The following is a 12,948-nucleotide window of genomic DNA, read 5'->3' as shown; positions in this document are numbered from 1 at the left end:
TTTCTGACATCCTTTAATCTTGAACCTGACATCCCAAGGTCTTGAACAATCCAGGTGCCATCAGGAGGCCCAACAGTGGGGCCAGAACACTAGAAACTCCCACTGTAGCCCTGAAGCACCAAGAATACAGAGCATCACTGCCCCAAACAGAGGGTTCCAGTAGACCTTGTGGCTAATAGCCACTGATGGATATCTTCTCCATATGTTGATCCAATCCCCTCTTGAAGCTGTCTATAATTGTAGCTGCCACTACTTCCTGTGTAGTGGAATTCCATGTATTAATTACTCTTTAGATGAAGAAGTACTTCCTTTTATCTGTTCCAAGTCTACATCAATTTCATTGAGTGTCACAACTTCTTGTATTGTGAGAAAGTCAGAAAAGTACTTCTTTTGTCTCATTCATAATTTTGTAAACCTCTATCATGTCATCCCACAATCATCATTTCTCCAAGCTAAAGAGCCCTAACCTCTTTAACCTTTCTTCATAGGGAAGGTTTTCGTCCGCATAATCATTTTAGTTGCCCTTTTCTGCACCTTCTCAAATGCTATATTTTCTCCTGTGTTGTAGAGCAACAGCGATGAAGGCTAGATTCATATTCCCAGTGCTATGAGGGCTATTAAAGGCTCTCTGCTCAAGTGCCCCTACCAACCCAACATCTGGCACTCTTGGTGGCAGCAGCTTTGAAAGGACCCATAACCCAGTGGTCAGAACACCAGCTGTGGATGCCAGGGTTCTCATATCCATAGGTAGCATCTCCAATTTTAAAAAGTAATGGTGCTGAGAAGGCAAGCCTTCCTGAAACCCTGCAGAGAAAGTTGGCCCCTACAGAAATTGCCTTATGAAAGACACAAGAGCCCTCTCTGTCTTTGCACCTGATCATCCTGTTACCAGTGCTGAGAAGCAAGGAAGGGAAACCAGGCCTGGCCCAAGCTTCCCAAGACCAGCGCTCCATGGTACAGTATGGGGTTTGCTAATGAAAGGTCCCAGGTTCATACAATGATGGAATCATAGTGTTGGAAGGAGCCATTACAGGCCATGAGTTGTAAACCCCTGCTCAATGAAGAATCAACCTAAAGCATCCCTGACCAGAGTTCCTCTAGCCCAGGGGTGTCAAACATGTGGCCTGGGGACTGAATCAGGCCCCCAGAGGGCTCTTATCAGGCCCTCGAGCAACTGGCTCTTGTCTGCTTCCTTCTCCCTCTCTCTTGCTTCCTTTTGCATCTCAGCTTGCTTTGCAAGGCTTGCTCAATCGCACAGGAGCTACTGAGCAAAACCACAATTTTCTGCATTGGTTGAGGCTCCTCCCCTTCCTGGGGAAGGAAGGAAAGAGCCAGAGCTTCCTTTGCCCAGTTCCTTGGATCCCATGGGAGAAATAAAAGAAAGCACCTTTAAGACCAAGAAGTACTAATGTTTTAAGCATGTTTTTTTTAGTTGTTTTTGTCTGTGTCCTTTTAAAAGTTTATATCTCTGCTACCTAATATTAAATAGATACACACATAGCCCAGCCCGACAAGGTCTCGTTTATAACAGATCCGTCCTCATAACAAATGAGTTCGACACCCCCACTCTAGCCACTGCTTGAAGACTACCGGTGAGGGGGAGCTCACCACCTTCCTAGGCAGCTGATTCCACTGCTGAACTACTCCATTATTGCAAGTCCCACCTCTGCCACCAGCAGGAACATCTCCCTGCCCGCAGCTTTTCACATACTTAAAGAGAGAAGAAGAAGACTGCAGATTTATACCCCGCCCTTCTCTCTGAATCAGAGACTCAGAGCCGCTTATGATCTCCTATATCTTCTCCCCCCACAACAGACCTCCTGTGAGATGAGTAGGGCTGAGAGGGCTCTCACAGTGGCTGCCCTTTCAAGGACAACTCCTATGATAGCTATGGCTGACCCAAGGCCATTCCAGCAGCTGTAAGTGGAGGAGTGATGAATCAAACCTGGTTTTCCCAGATAAGAGTCCGCGCACTTAACCACTACACCAAACAGAGCAGTCATGTCCTCCCCTCCTTCAACCTCATTTTCTCCACACTGAACATTCCCAAATTCAATCCCTCCTTTCTCCAGTTAATGCTATGGAAAAAGGGTTCTTCTTGAGAACTACCGCTTGTCAGAATAGAAATACCTGGCAAGATGAGCCAATGATCAGATAGCATCAGCACTTCGGTTTCCTCCTTTGTAAATCTGGTGTGATGACCATTCATTCCTCCAGGATGTTGTGGTCTCAAGTGCAAAACCCAGATCACTTTGTAGATTAAAAATAAAACTATATGTCTTCACTAACAGAAGTGGATAAGATGCATTTTCTTTCTTTCTTTCTAGGCCTGCCCAGTCAGATTTGGAGGATGTGGCAGGGCGTTCCATAAATTAAGGAGTAAGAGGTGCTGAATACCAACCCATGAATTTTCAAGTGGGTTTTGTACCAACAGGAGAATTGCAGCAACATGGCTTCTTTGAGTAAGGATTCTTGTCTTGTAGTTTTGGAATTGAAATTGGCATATAGAGATGGTGGATGAGAAAATAAAATGCCATAGTCACGGACAATATTGGGGTAGGGAAGGCAAAATTATTCTCACAGTGTCATGTGGCCTGACTGGAGTTCTCAGGGTACATCCTGCTTGTGTTCACAGAGCAGTGCTATACCTGCTCGACATCCTGTTCCCCCCCACCCCGCCCCCCACGCGTTTTAATTTTGTCATGTAGAAATTCCAGGAATAGAGAAACCTCTCTCCTAAAAGTCCTGATACCCCAGGGGAGGTTTTAGAGGCTGAGTTAATGGTGCCATTTGCTGGAATGTTAATGAAAATAATATGAAAACTTTGGATCTTAAAGTGTAATCTTATGCAGAGCTCTTCTAGTTTTTGCCCGTGTGTTTAGTGTAGGAATGAAGACTCCCGACACGTGTATTGAGGAAGTGAGGAAAGCTTGCTTGCTCTCTGCAAGTCCTCGTTTTATTTATACATCTCTAGCGGATGCTAATAATAATCAGGCAGTTAATGAAACAGGAAGCTTTTGTTCAAAAGCATGAGGTTATGTCTTCATAGCCTCCAAGATTCGATACAGCCAGCAATTTATCAAGAATACATGTGTCAGCAAAAGGAAGCGAGAATACGAGTGTAAGATGTCTGCGCCCTTTTAGCCTTTCAGACACAATGTGGGCGGCTCAGGCTGATATGCCAAATGCGTGATCCACCCACATTTCTGTCTTCAGGCTTTGTGGGGTCTGAGGGCTCAAGCGCGTGAGCCCCACAGTTTAGACCTTTGCAGAGATGGGTTTGTGCAAGCGGGGGTGGGTGGGGTCTTCCCTTAACTGCAGGAGATTGTTATATATTTTATCATTTATTTATTTAACAGTAGAAAAGGAAAACAATCCAGTAACACCTGAAAGACTATCAAATTTTATGACAGGAGATGAACTTTAGTGAGTTGCTAGAACAAAGCAGGAGTCCAGTAGCACTTTAAGACCAACCATGTTTTATTCAGAATGTAAGCTTTCGTGTGCATGCACACTTCATCAGATGAAGGAATGGTGTGCAGTGAGCAGAGTTACATACAGCTGGTGGGCAGTGGTTAAGCATGCAAAATGGCACAAAGTTATAATCCAGTAGCAAAACAGTGAAATTAGCAAATTGAAAGGGCATTTGGTCTGGATAGCTCCTGCATAGGAAAACAAAAGTGACAGTTAACATGTCAGAATTGAAGAAGGTGTTACAGGGCAATAAAAGCAGTCTGTTAATTGCTCTCTGGCTCTTAAAGTCTGGGTTAAACGGAGAACTATTTTCTCAGTTACACTGTAAAACTGAAGAACTGAGCAGTGACTCACAAAAGTTCCTCCCCTGCCACAAATTTTGCTAGTCTTTACGGTGCTACCGGACTCTTGCTCTTTCCTACTGCTAAGGACAGACTAACACAACTACCCAACTTTATTTAAGACATTTATTAGATGCCTCTCTATCTTATTAGGAATTTAAGGCTGCTTACAGTGCAAACAACAACAAAATGCAATTTCTCAGTGCCTTATTTCTCAAACATTGTTGCCTTCTCCTGATCAGACTTTCCCCATGTGGTGATAAAGCTCGAAGATGAAGAGGTCCCCTGGCTGCCAAACAACCAGGGATCGGAGGAAAGCGAGACCTTCACTGGTACCTGCTCAGGTGAGGGCTGGCTCCAGTAAATTGTGATGCACAGATGAATATGCTGAGTCTCCTCTTCTTTTTAACCTTTCAAGGTGTCAACTGCATGATAAATCAGCCTTTGCTCATTGACTCTGAACATTCTCAAGGCTGGACTGTTGGACAACAAAACTTAAGGAACTGCCTGGTTTTCTAATATTGGTAGCATGCAGAGGTGGACTGGACTGTAGTACAGCATTTTGCAGGGAGTGGCTTTCTGTTCTGAATGATCCACATTAAAAAAAATTATAGAAAACAAGCCCAGCAGGTTTCCGATGCTCTTAATTACATCTTCTCAGGATTTGGTTTTGTAATCCTGTTTAATTGCACCAGTTGTTGTATTTACTATGCCATTAGAGGCAGGCAATGGGAAATCACCTCTAAGCGTCTCTTGCCTTGAAAATCCTAGAGAGTAGCCATAAGTCAACTATAACTTGATGGCACTTTCTACCACCATTTCCCTGGTGTGTTTGTGTTCTCTGAATTTATCACTGGGTGTTCTGCATTATTTGAATCTATTATACTATATAGAACAATTGCATTGTTTTTAAATTTTGTGATCTGGTTTTATTACGTTGCTTATTTGTATCAAGCCATGTTTATTGCATCGTGTTTTAGTTGTGTGATCCGCCCTCAGTCTCAGCTATAAAAGCGGACTATAAAGGTAGTCAATAATAAGGGGCTGGAGCAAACCGCTTGCCCTCCTTTAATTGCACTGACTCTGAATTGCTCTCCACTTTCCATGACTGACTCCTGGAAAGTCCATTCCTCATCAAGGTTTCTTGGGGGGAATATTCTGTTAATTAACCAAATGAAATGCAGTCCTCCTTCCCTCCCTATCAGGAAGCCCATTGTGAATGTGCTTTCATGCCTTCAATAGGGACTAGTCACTTGGTTATCAGATAAATAAAAAGCCCCAAAGCAATTAACTATATGTTCCCTTCCTCTAATTCCAACTGATTCATCACCCTTTGGATGAGGGAACTCTCATGACTGCAGCCTTCCTCCAGAGAGAACAACCCTCCCTCTCTAACTGGGCCTTTAATTTCCTTCCTTCCAGGTCCCACCCCTCTGGCCTCGTTTTCCCTCCAAAACTGCTGCGCACCCAATCAGAGGGTCAGAAGGGATCCTAGGAAACTCCTGAAGCCTAGAATTCAGAGTCAGTGCAATTAAAGGAGGGCAAGCAGTTTGCTCCAGCCCCTTATTATTTATTTAATATAGGCTTCCCTAGAGTCTGTAGGCCTCACTAAGCCTAGGATCATGACTGGAATTTACAACAACATACCTGTTTCTCTACCCCTCCAACAGCTCTGTGAGGTTGTTAGGCTAAGTGGGAGTGACTGGGCCATGGATACTCAGTGAACTTCATGGCCAAGTGAGGATTTGAACTCAGGTCTGACAGTCTAACCATTGGTTCTCACAAGTCTTGGGAGATGGTTTTCCTCTAACCTTTCCACAAACTCTTTGTACAATCTGGTGATTAGTTCTGTTTCCAACCCAGAGATAGCTCCATCTGTTCTAGAATCAGAGCATGATTAAGATGCGACAGGTATTGGACCAAATTCCTTTTGATCAAGTCTGCTTCCTTCCTTCCTTCAGCAGGATTTGCCATTCCCAAATCTGAGGTGGTCCATGGAGGAGATCCATGGATTCCAGAGCCTGTTTCAGAGGAAAGGGAGATCCCAACGGACTATGGGTCAGGTGAGGGAACATAAAAAACATGGGGACAGAGACTCCTAGAGCCGAGCTAAACTTTCCTTGTGAGAAAGAGTCCAGCTGCCCCTGTCCAAAACTCAAAAGCCTGTTCCCTGACAGGAATCTGGCAGGGCTTCTTCTCATGACAAAGAAGCTTCCAGTTGGGCTTTTCTCTTTTGTTGTTTTTTATTAAATAATATTTGCCCGATGCCTTTTTTTTAAAGCCATCACCAAAAAGTTTATAAGATTTCCTTTTGATCACTAGTAGTCCTTCTCAGCCATTTATATTCTGTTCTTTCTTCCACTCCCAACTGCTAAAGATAACAAGGTGGAGAGAGACAGAGAATCAGAATTAGACACCAGATAAACCAGCTGGATCTCCTTCCCTGGCAGGTGGACGTCCCACCCCTCCAGTCTTCCTTGGCTTTTTGGGACAGACCCTTAACATTCAAAATGGTCAGAGCTGGACTTTGTCACCTGGGAGGCATGATACAGAGACTGGGTCTTGAGCCCATCAGGACACATTTTAGGGCAGGGGTGTCAAACATGCGGCCCGAGGGTCGTATCAGGCCCCCGAGTGACTGGCTGTCATCTGCTTCTTTCTCCCTCTCTCTTGCTGCCTTCTGCATCACAGCTTGCTTTGCCAGGCTTGCTCAATCACACAGGAGCTACAGAGCAAAACCTCTATTTTCTCCATTGGCTGAGGTTCCTCCCTTGGGGGGAGGCAAAGTTTGCTTTGCCAGGCTCTCTCAATGGCACAATAGAGCTACTGAGGCAAGCCCCGCTTCCTTCTGTTGGCTGAGGCTCCTCCCTCTCCTAGTCCCCTGGGGAAAGAAAGAAAGAGCCAAAGCTTCCTTTGGCCAGTTCCCTGGATCCCATAGGAGAAATACAAAGAAAACACCTTTAAGACCAACGAGTGCTAATGTTTTAAGCATGTTTTATCTTAAGTAGTTTTAAAGAAATCTTAATTGTGTTTGTCTATGTCCTTTATAAAGTTTCTATCTCTGCTACCTAATCTTAAATAGGAATACACATGGCCTGGCCCAACAAGGTCTCATTTATGTCAGATCCCTCCCTCATAATAAATGAGTTTGACACCCCTTGTTTAGGGTTTGCACTGAAACTGTTTCCCCTGCAGCTGGAATATTTTATCTGTCCTCTCCTCAGAGCTTCCTGATGTGATTGTGAAGCTGGAGGAAGAAGAGGAGCCATGCGTTCCGTATCGCCAAGGATCAGAGGGAAGCAAAATACTCCACGAGGCTCTCTCAGGTAAGAGAGATCACAGGGACTAGCACCATTTTGACAAGTAAAAGAATAGCAGAGATTGGATCAAGCCAAGGGTCTGTCTAGTCTCCAACTCCTCACATTGTTTTCACTGGTGTTCCATATGGGGCAGTGGTAGGAATGCTGGACCACAAGTGGGGAGACCCAGTCCAAATTCCCACTCTTCTACAGAGTTCACAGAAGTTGGAGTCCTATGTAGACTTACTGGTGTAGTTCCACTGAACACAAGAGGATCTTGGTTCTGAGTAAACATCCACAGAATTGTATTTCGTGTGTCATATGGGCTAGTCACTATCTCCCAGCCTAATCTACCTGACAGGATTGTTATGGGGATAAAGTTTGTTTGTGTGCCCTGAGCCTGCTTCGGCGGGGAGGGCAGGATATAAATTAAAAAAAATTATTATGATGATGATGATGATGATGTGGGAAACTATGCCCTCCCCCCCCCCCCCCCCCGGAAGCATAGAATGAAATTCTAGTTAATAAGCTGAAGTTAATGGGCCTGAAGCTTTTCTCTGTGGTTTGTTTCCAATAACTGGTACTGTATCTCAGGGCAGCATACACAGTTCTCCTGCTCTTCTTTTTATCTTCACAACAACCCTGTGAGGTAGGTTAGATTTAAGAGTGTGAGATTATCTCAAGCCCACCCAGCAAGCTTGCATGGCAGACAGAAATTTGAACCCAGGTCACCCAGATCCTTGAATGATACTTTACCACTACTCTCTACTCTACACTCTACTCTACACAGGCTGGCTGATATACTGTCTCTGAACTTGGAAGTTCTGTTTGGTTGCCATGTCCAATAACTGTTGATAGATATTTTCTTTTAAAAAAAAATCAAATGTTTTTATTCATTCCTGAGGAATCCTCAGAGAATTCTGTGGGCAGCCCCATTTCACTACCCTCCTGATGGGCACAGAACTTTGAAGTCCTGTTATTTGCTATTGTGATGTAATGTTTGTGTGGTGTTCTTTAGCCTCTGGACAGGGCTGGCCCTAGGGTGCGTGGTGCCCCAGGTGGACTTACTGCCTGCGTGCCCCCCTTTGCAGTGGCACCCCTGGGCCATCCCCTCTTCTCTGTGGAGAAACGACGTTAGACTCGTCCTTACCCGCTTCAGCGGGCATCACAGTAGACCATTCTCTTAATAGAGAGCAGGAAGAGGCTTCGCGCACCCCTCCCTTCCAGAACAGGAAGGGCGTCACTCCTCTGAGTGCACTGGTGGGGGGTGGCCTGCCTGCTGTCCACGGCCGCCTAATTGCCGCCATGAGCCAGTGACTGCAGCAATTAGGCCTTTGTCTTGGGTGCTGGGAGGGGGGGAGAGCCCAATTCACCCCCCCCTCTCCTGGCATCCTAGGCAAATGCCTAATTTGCCTAGTGGGCAGGTCAGCCCTACCTGTGGAAGCCATTTTGAGGGAGGAATTCAGATGTAGGTCTGAAAAAGGCAACCTCTTCTTATCATCGCAGAAGTGAACAGCATTGGATCACAGCAGGGCCCATCTTTAAGCCTGTCATTTGCTTCTCGGTTGGAAGCTCATGCAGTGATTACCAGAATAGCCTGAGGAAGGCCTCTCGTTCCTGTTCATGCCAGGCCTGTAGCTATGGAGGGGCAGTGCGGGGTCATTCTCCCTCAGTCATGAGCTCTGCCCCAGCTGTTGCCAATGAGAGGGTGGAATGCTGCTCCCCACCTTCTTTTCATGGGAGGCCAGCGATCAAGCTCTCTCTCCACCACCACCACCAACCCGGCTCCCCTGCCCACCACCCAAAATGGACTTTTGCTCTTTTCCACTGGTACAGACAGACTATAATAATAATAATAATAATAATAGTAATAGATTTTATTTGTATCCCGCCCTCCCCGCCAAGGCGGCTCAGGGCGGCTAACAACATTCCATACATTAACATAAATAGGTAAAACTTTAAATTTAACAGTTAAAAAATTAAACATAAAAACCAGTTAATTGAGTTAAAATACATAATTTAAGTTACATTAAATGTATCTGGCAGCAATAAAACTGTTCTGGCGCTTACAAACGTGTCTACCCATCTTGATCTATCTCTTGGGGAGAGTGCGGTTGAAGAACCCTTTGCCTTCCTCCTGACTTGGAAGAAAGCATCTGAGGAGCACAATAGTGTGTGAGAGAATTTTTAGGAACAGGGGCAATGTCTGGGGCCAGATGGAAAGACACTGGAGCTGAATTTGGCCCCAGACCTCTAGTTGTGTATCCTGTTCCTAGGGCAATGTCTGCAGAGAAACAGTAGGAGATTCCATGCATGCATCTTCCTAAAGTTTTGTGAGACTTACTCAAAGACTGAACAAACTCAGAGATCCCTACACTAAATTCTTCCTACTAGTTTTTGACTGAATTTGTTTTTGATTGACAACGAGCTGGTAAAGACTTGCATATAATGCCCTGGCTCTCTGTTTCTTCCAGCAGGAGATGGCCGTGAAAGAATCCACGTGGGACAAATGCCATATTACTCAGGGTTTGGGAAAAGCATCAGCGTTAACCCGAATCTTATCAAACAAGAAACGCAGAATGCAGCAGAGAAGCCTCACAAATGCTCGTGCTGTGCAAAAAGCTTCATGAAAAGATCCAACCTTCGCACCCACGAAAGGATCCATACGGGAGAAAAGCCATTCCGGTGCTCCGAGTGCGGAAACAGCTTCAGCGATGGGTCCAGCCTGATCAGGCATAAGAGGAAACACACTGGGGAGAAACCCTACAGCTGCTCACAGTGTGGGAAGAGATTCAACCAGAGTTCCAGCCTCATCAGGCACGAGAGAAGCCACACAGAACAGCGTCCTTACAAATGCTTGGAGTGTGGCAAAAGGTTCAACCAGAGTTCGACCCTGGTTCGACATCAGAGAATCCACCGAGAACAGAGACCGTATAGATGCTCAGACTGTGGCAAAAGATTCATTCAGAGCTCTAGCCTCCTTGCACACGAGAGAATCCACCTGGGGCAGAAACCTTACGGTTGTGCCGTCTGTGGCAAGGGCTTCGTTCAAAGATCGAACCTTCTTATCCATGAGATGAAGCACACCGGTCTGAAACCGTTCAAGTGCGCTGACTGCGGGAAGGGGTTCAATCAGAATTCTAGTCTCGTCATACACCGGAGAATCCACACAGGAGAAAAACCGTACAACTGTTCCCACTGCGGACGACGTTTCAGCGACAAATCGAGCCTTAATAAACACGAGAGGGCTCACCGAGGAGACAAACCATACAAATGCTCAACTTGCGGGAAAAGCTTTGTGCGGAGGTCTCATCTTCTCACCCACGAAAGGATTCACACGGGAGTGAAACCATTTAAGTGCTCGGACTGCGGGAAAAGCTTCAGTAGCCGATCGCACCTCATAAGGCATGAGGGGACGCACACTGGAGAAAAACCCTACGACTGCTCTTTTTGTGGGAAGAGTTTCAACAGGAAATCAAACCTGACAAACCATGAGAGGACCCACACAGGAGAGAAGCCCTTCAAATGTTCGGACTGTGGGAAGAGCTTTAGTGATCGGTCGAGTTTGATCAAGCACGAAAGGATCCATACAGGCGAAAAGCCATACAGTTGCTCGGCGTGTGAGAAAAGCTTCAGTGACAAATCAAGCCTCATCCGCCACGAAAGGATCCACACAGAAGAGAAGCCGTATAAATGCTCAGACTGTGGGAAGGGGTTCAATCAGAGCTCCAGCCTCATTGTTCATGAGAGAACCCACACGGGGGAGAAACCGTTTAAATGCTCAGATTGCGGGAAAGGCTTCATTAGGAGAACGATCCTTAACAAACATGAGAGAACTCATGTGGGAGAGAAACAGTAAAGGCTGGAATTATGGGGGATGACTTGATAGGATGATGGAATATAGATACAAGTGTGCTCTTGCAATACACAGGAGCTATTGTATGATGCTGGCTGTCAGATTAACTTAAGAAGACATTGAAGGTCCTTCATGTATCTCTCACATTTTCACCCAGTGGCAGCTGCAATGGAGGCTGCTTTGGGCTGCTCCTAGCAAAGGGTGTTAACACTGTTTTCCCATGAAATCTCCGCACACACACCCTTTCTCCTGCCCATTTCTTGTTACAATGCAGCCTTCAGGACGTGCTCTTTGCCCCGATAGGGGAAATGTACATTTCCACCTTTTGGGAGTAAAGAGTACCTCTGGACAGAGCTGATTCCCATCTAGAAGACTCAAGTTATTTCATTAGCGTTTGGGGCGGGGGGAGCTTCTGGAGTTCTGGCTCAGCTGGTGGACCTCCTAATGGCATCTGAGTTTTGGCCATTGTGTGACACAGAGTGGTGGACTGGATGGGCTATTGGCCTGATCCAACATGGCTTCTCTTATGTTCTTTTTTTAAAATCCCAGCTGTCCTCCAGCAAACTCAGAGCAACTTTTTCCCTCCATTTTCTCCTCACACCAGCTCTGTATTGTGGGTTAGCTGAAATGGGCAGGGGGAGGGGTTCTGTCCTAGATGAGTCCCCTACCCCACCCTACCATCATGGCAGCCCAAATTAGAGGGCCTCCCCATAACTGATGTGTTTAACAAATTTTGATGAGAGATCTGCTCACAGTCCGCCAACATCAGTCTGGCTTCAAGAGGCTGTGAAACCTGTCTAAATAGCATCTTTGTTTTGATTTAGGAGGCCTTAGGCAAGCTATTCTGTCTTGGCTTTGGCACCTCAGGTCCCCTGATGAGATGTGACTGTGTTTGGTACAGTCCTATGTAGCGGTTACCTCACTGAAATTGGTGGGCTAAAAACAACTCTGTGTAGAATGTGATTAAGAAACCATTGTAATCCAACCATGATTTAGAAGTTTGACAAAGATAACTTTAAGGGGTGGGGTGGGGGGAGTTATGTTATTTGAGGGGAGAAAATGGACGTTTTGGTTTTAAACGAATGAGTTTGCTTTGCGAGACACAGGCTGCAAAAATAACAATATTTGACGTAGGTAAAATAGGACATAAAGAGTGTATTTTTGTAAAATGACAAGTATCTAGACGAAGGCTGCTTTAAAAGAATTGGTATGGGATTTGTGATGGACTATAAATATACATCACTTGGACAGTAGCACTGATATCTTTTCATATGCAGAGTTATTATCTATAAAAAGGGGAATGTACAAAATGGCTTCCGAACTGATACAAGACTGAGGTACGCTCACACTTGACACCATACCTGTTTTGTACCCTGTGCTTTTTCCCTGCCTCACCCTTTGAAACCACCCAGGAAGTTCCAAAGCTGAGAAAGATTGTTTTATGGAAAAAAGATTATTCTGGTGTTTTTTTTCAAAAATACTTCATTATCTATCCTAATAAATCACTTCTAAATGCTGGCTTTCTGATGGACCTGGTAGCAGTCGCCAAAGAACTTTGCAGCAATAATTACGGTAGCTTAACGAATTTCCTGCCATATGAGATGATCTACCTAAAATCAGGGCTGTAGCCAGGATTTTAAAAGTCGGGGGGCTTTTTTAAAAGTCCGGGGGCCCCCTTTCCCACCCACTGTAGGGACTTGCCGCTTCTCAGAAGCTTTCTGGGGTAGGTGCAAAAGCTGGAGGCTCTGAAAGTGGCCAAGTCGAGGCAGCCAATCCTAAAACTCTGGAGTGAAGAAGGGACTCCACCTTGCTTGCAAGCAGGGGGGTTTCCTTCCACTTCCCTTTCCCCCATCCCAGCACTTTACAGCCAGCAGCTCCATCCTTTCCTCCCCCCCCCCCCCCGCTCCCTGGCCCATTCCACGCAGCTTCCTCCACTTCCTTCCTCTCTGCTTGCTGTTTTTGCTGCTGCAACGCACTG

At 45.7% G+C, this 12,948-nt stretch overlaps 1 protein-coding gene across 4 annotated transcripts; it reads left to right on the top strand.

Annotated features, from left to right (window-relative positions):
- The first annotated feature begins 2,326 nt into the window (after positions 1–2,326).
- LOC132572168 (zinc finger protein OZF-like) lies at positions 2,327–12,488 on the top strand. 4 transcript variants are annotated; one of them, XM_060238969.1, is made up of 5 exons: positions 2,327–2,462; positions 4,058–4,159; positions 5,780–5,878; positions 7,040–7,141; positions 9,589–12,488. In XM_060238969.1, exons 1-5 carry the CDS (start codon positions 2,450–2,452, stop codon positions 10,971–10,973), a joined length of 1,701 nt encoding a protein of 566 aa, XP_060094952.1. In that variant the 5' UTR covers positions 2,327–2,449; the 3' UTR covers positions 10,974–12,488. The 4 variants fall into 4 exon arrangements, with proteins under 4 accessions (XP_060094952.1, XP_060094951.1, XP_060094953.1 ...); XM_060238968.1 differs by having other exon boundaries at positions 5,777–5,878; XM_060238970.1 differs by having other exon boundaries at positions 5,777–5,878; positions 9,592–10,985.
- Positions 12,489–12,948: the final 460 nt, after the last annotated feature.

The sequence above is a fragment of the Heteronotia binoei genome, chromosome 5 (genome assembly GCF_032191835.1).
Source record: "Heteronotia binoei isolate CCM8104 ecotype False Entrance Well chromosome 5, APGP_CSIRO_Hbin_v1, whole genome shotgun sequence".
NCBI lineage: Eukaryota > Metazoa > Chordata > Lepidosauria > Squamata > Gekkonidae > Heteronotia > Heteronotia binoei.
The sequence above is the reverse complement of the archived record's forward strand: the minus strand, read 5'-3'. Positions and strand labels throughout refer to the sequence as shown.

Coding starts and splice junctions, on each gene's coding strand:
- LOC132572168 (XM_060238968.1), top strand. Junction 4,160..5,776: donor CTTCACTGGTACCTGCTCAG/GTGAGGGCTGGC, acceptor TCCTTCCTTCAG/CAGGATTTGCCATTCCCAAA. Junction 7,142..9,588: donor ACTCCACGAGGCTCTCTCAG/GTAAGAGAGATC, acceptor TGTTTCTTCCAG/CAGGAGATGGCCGTGAAAGA.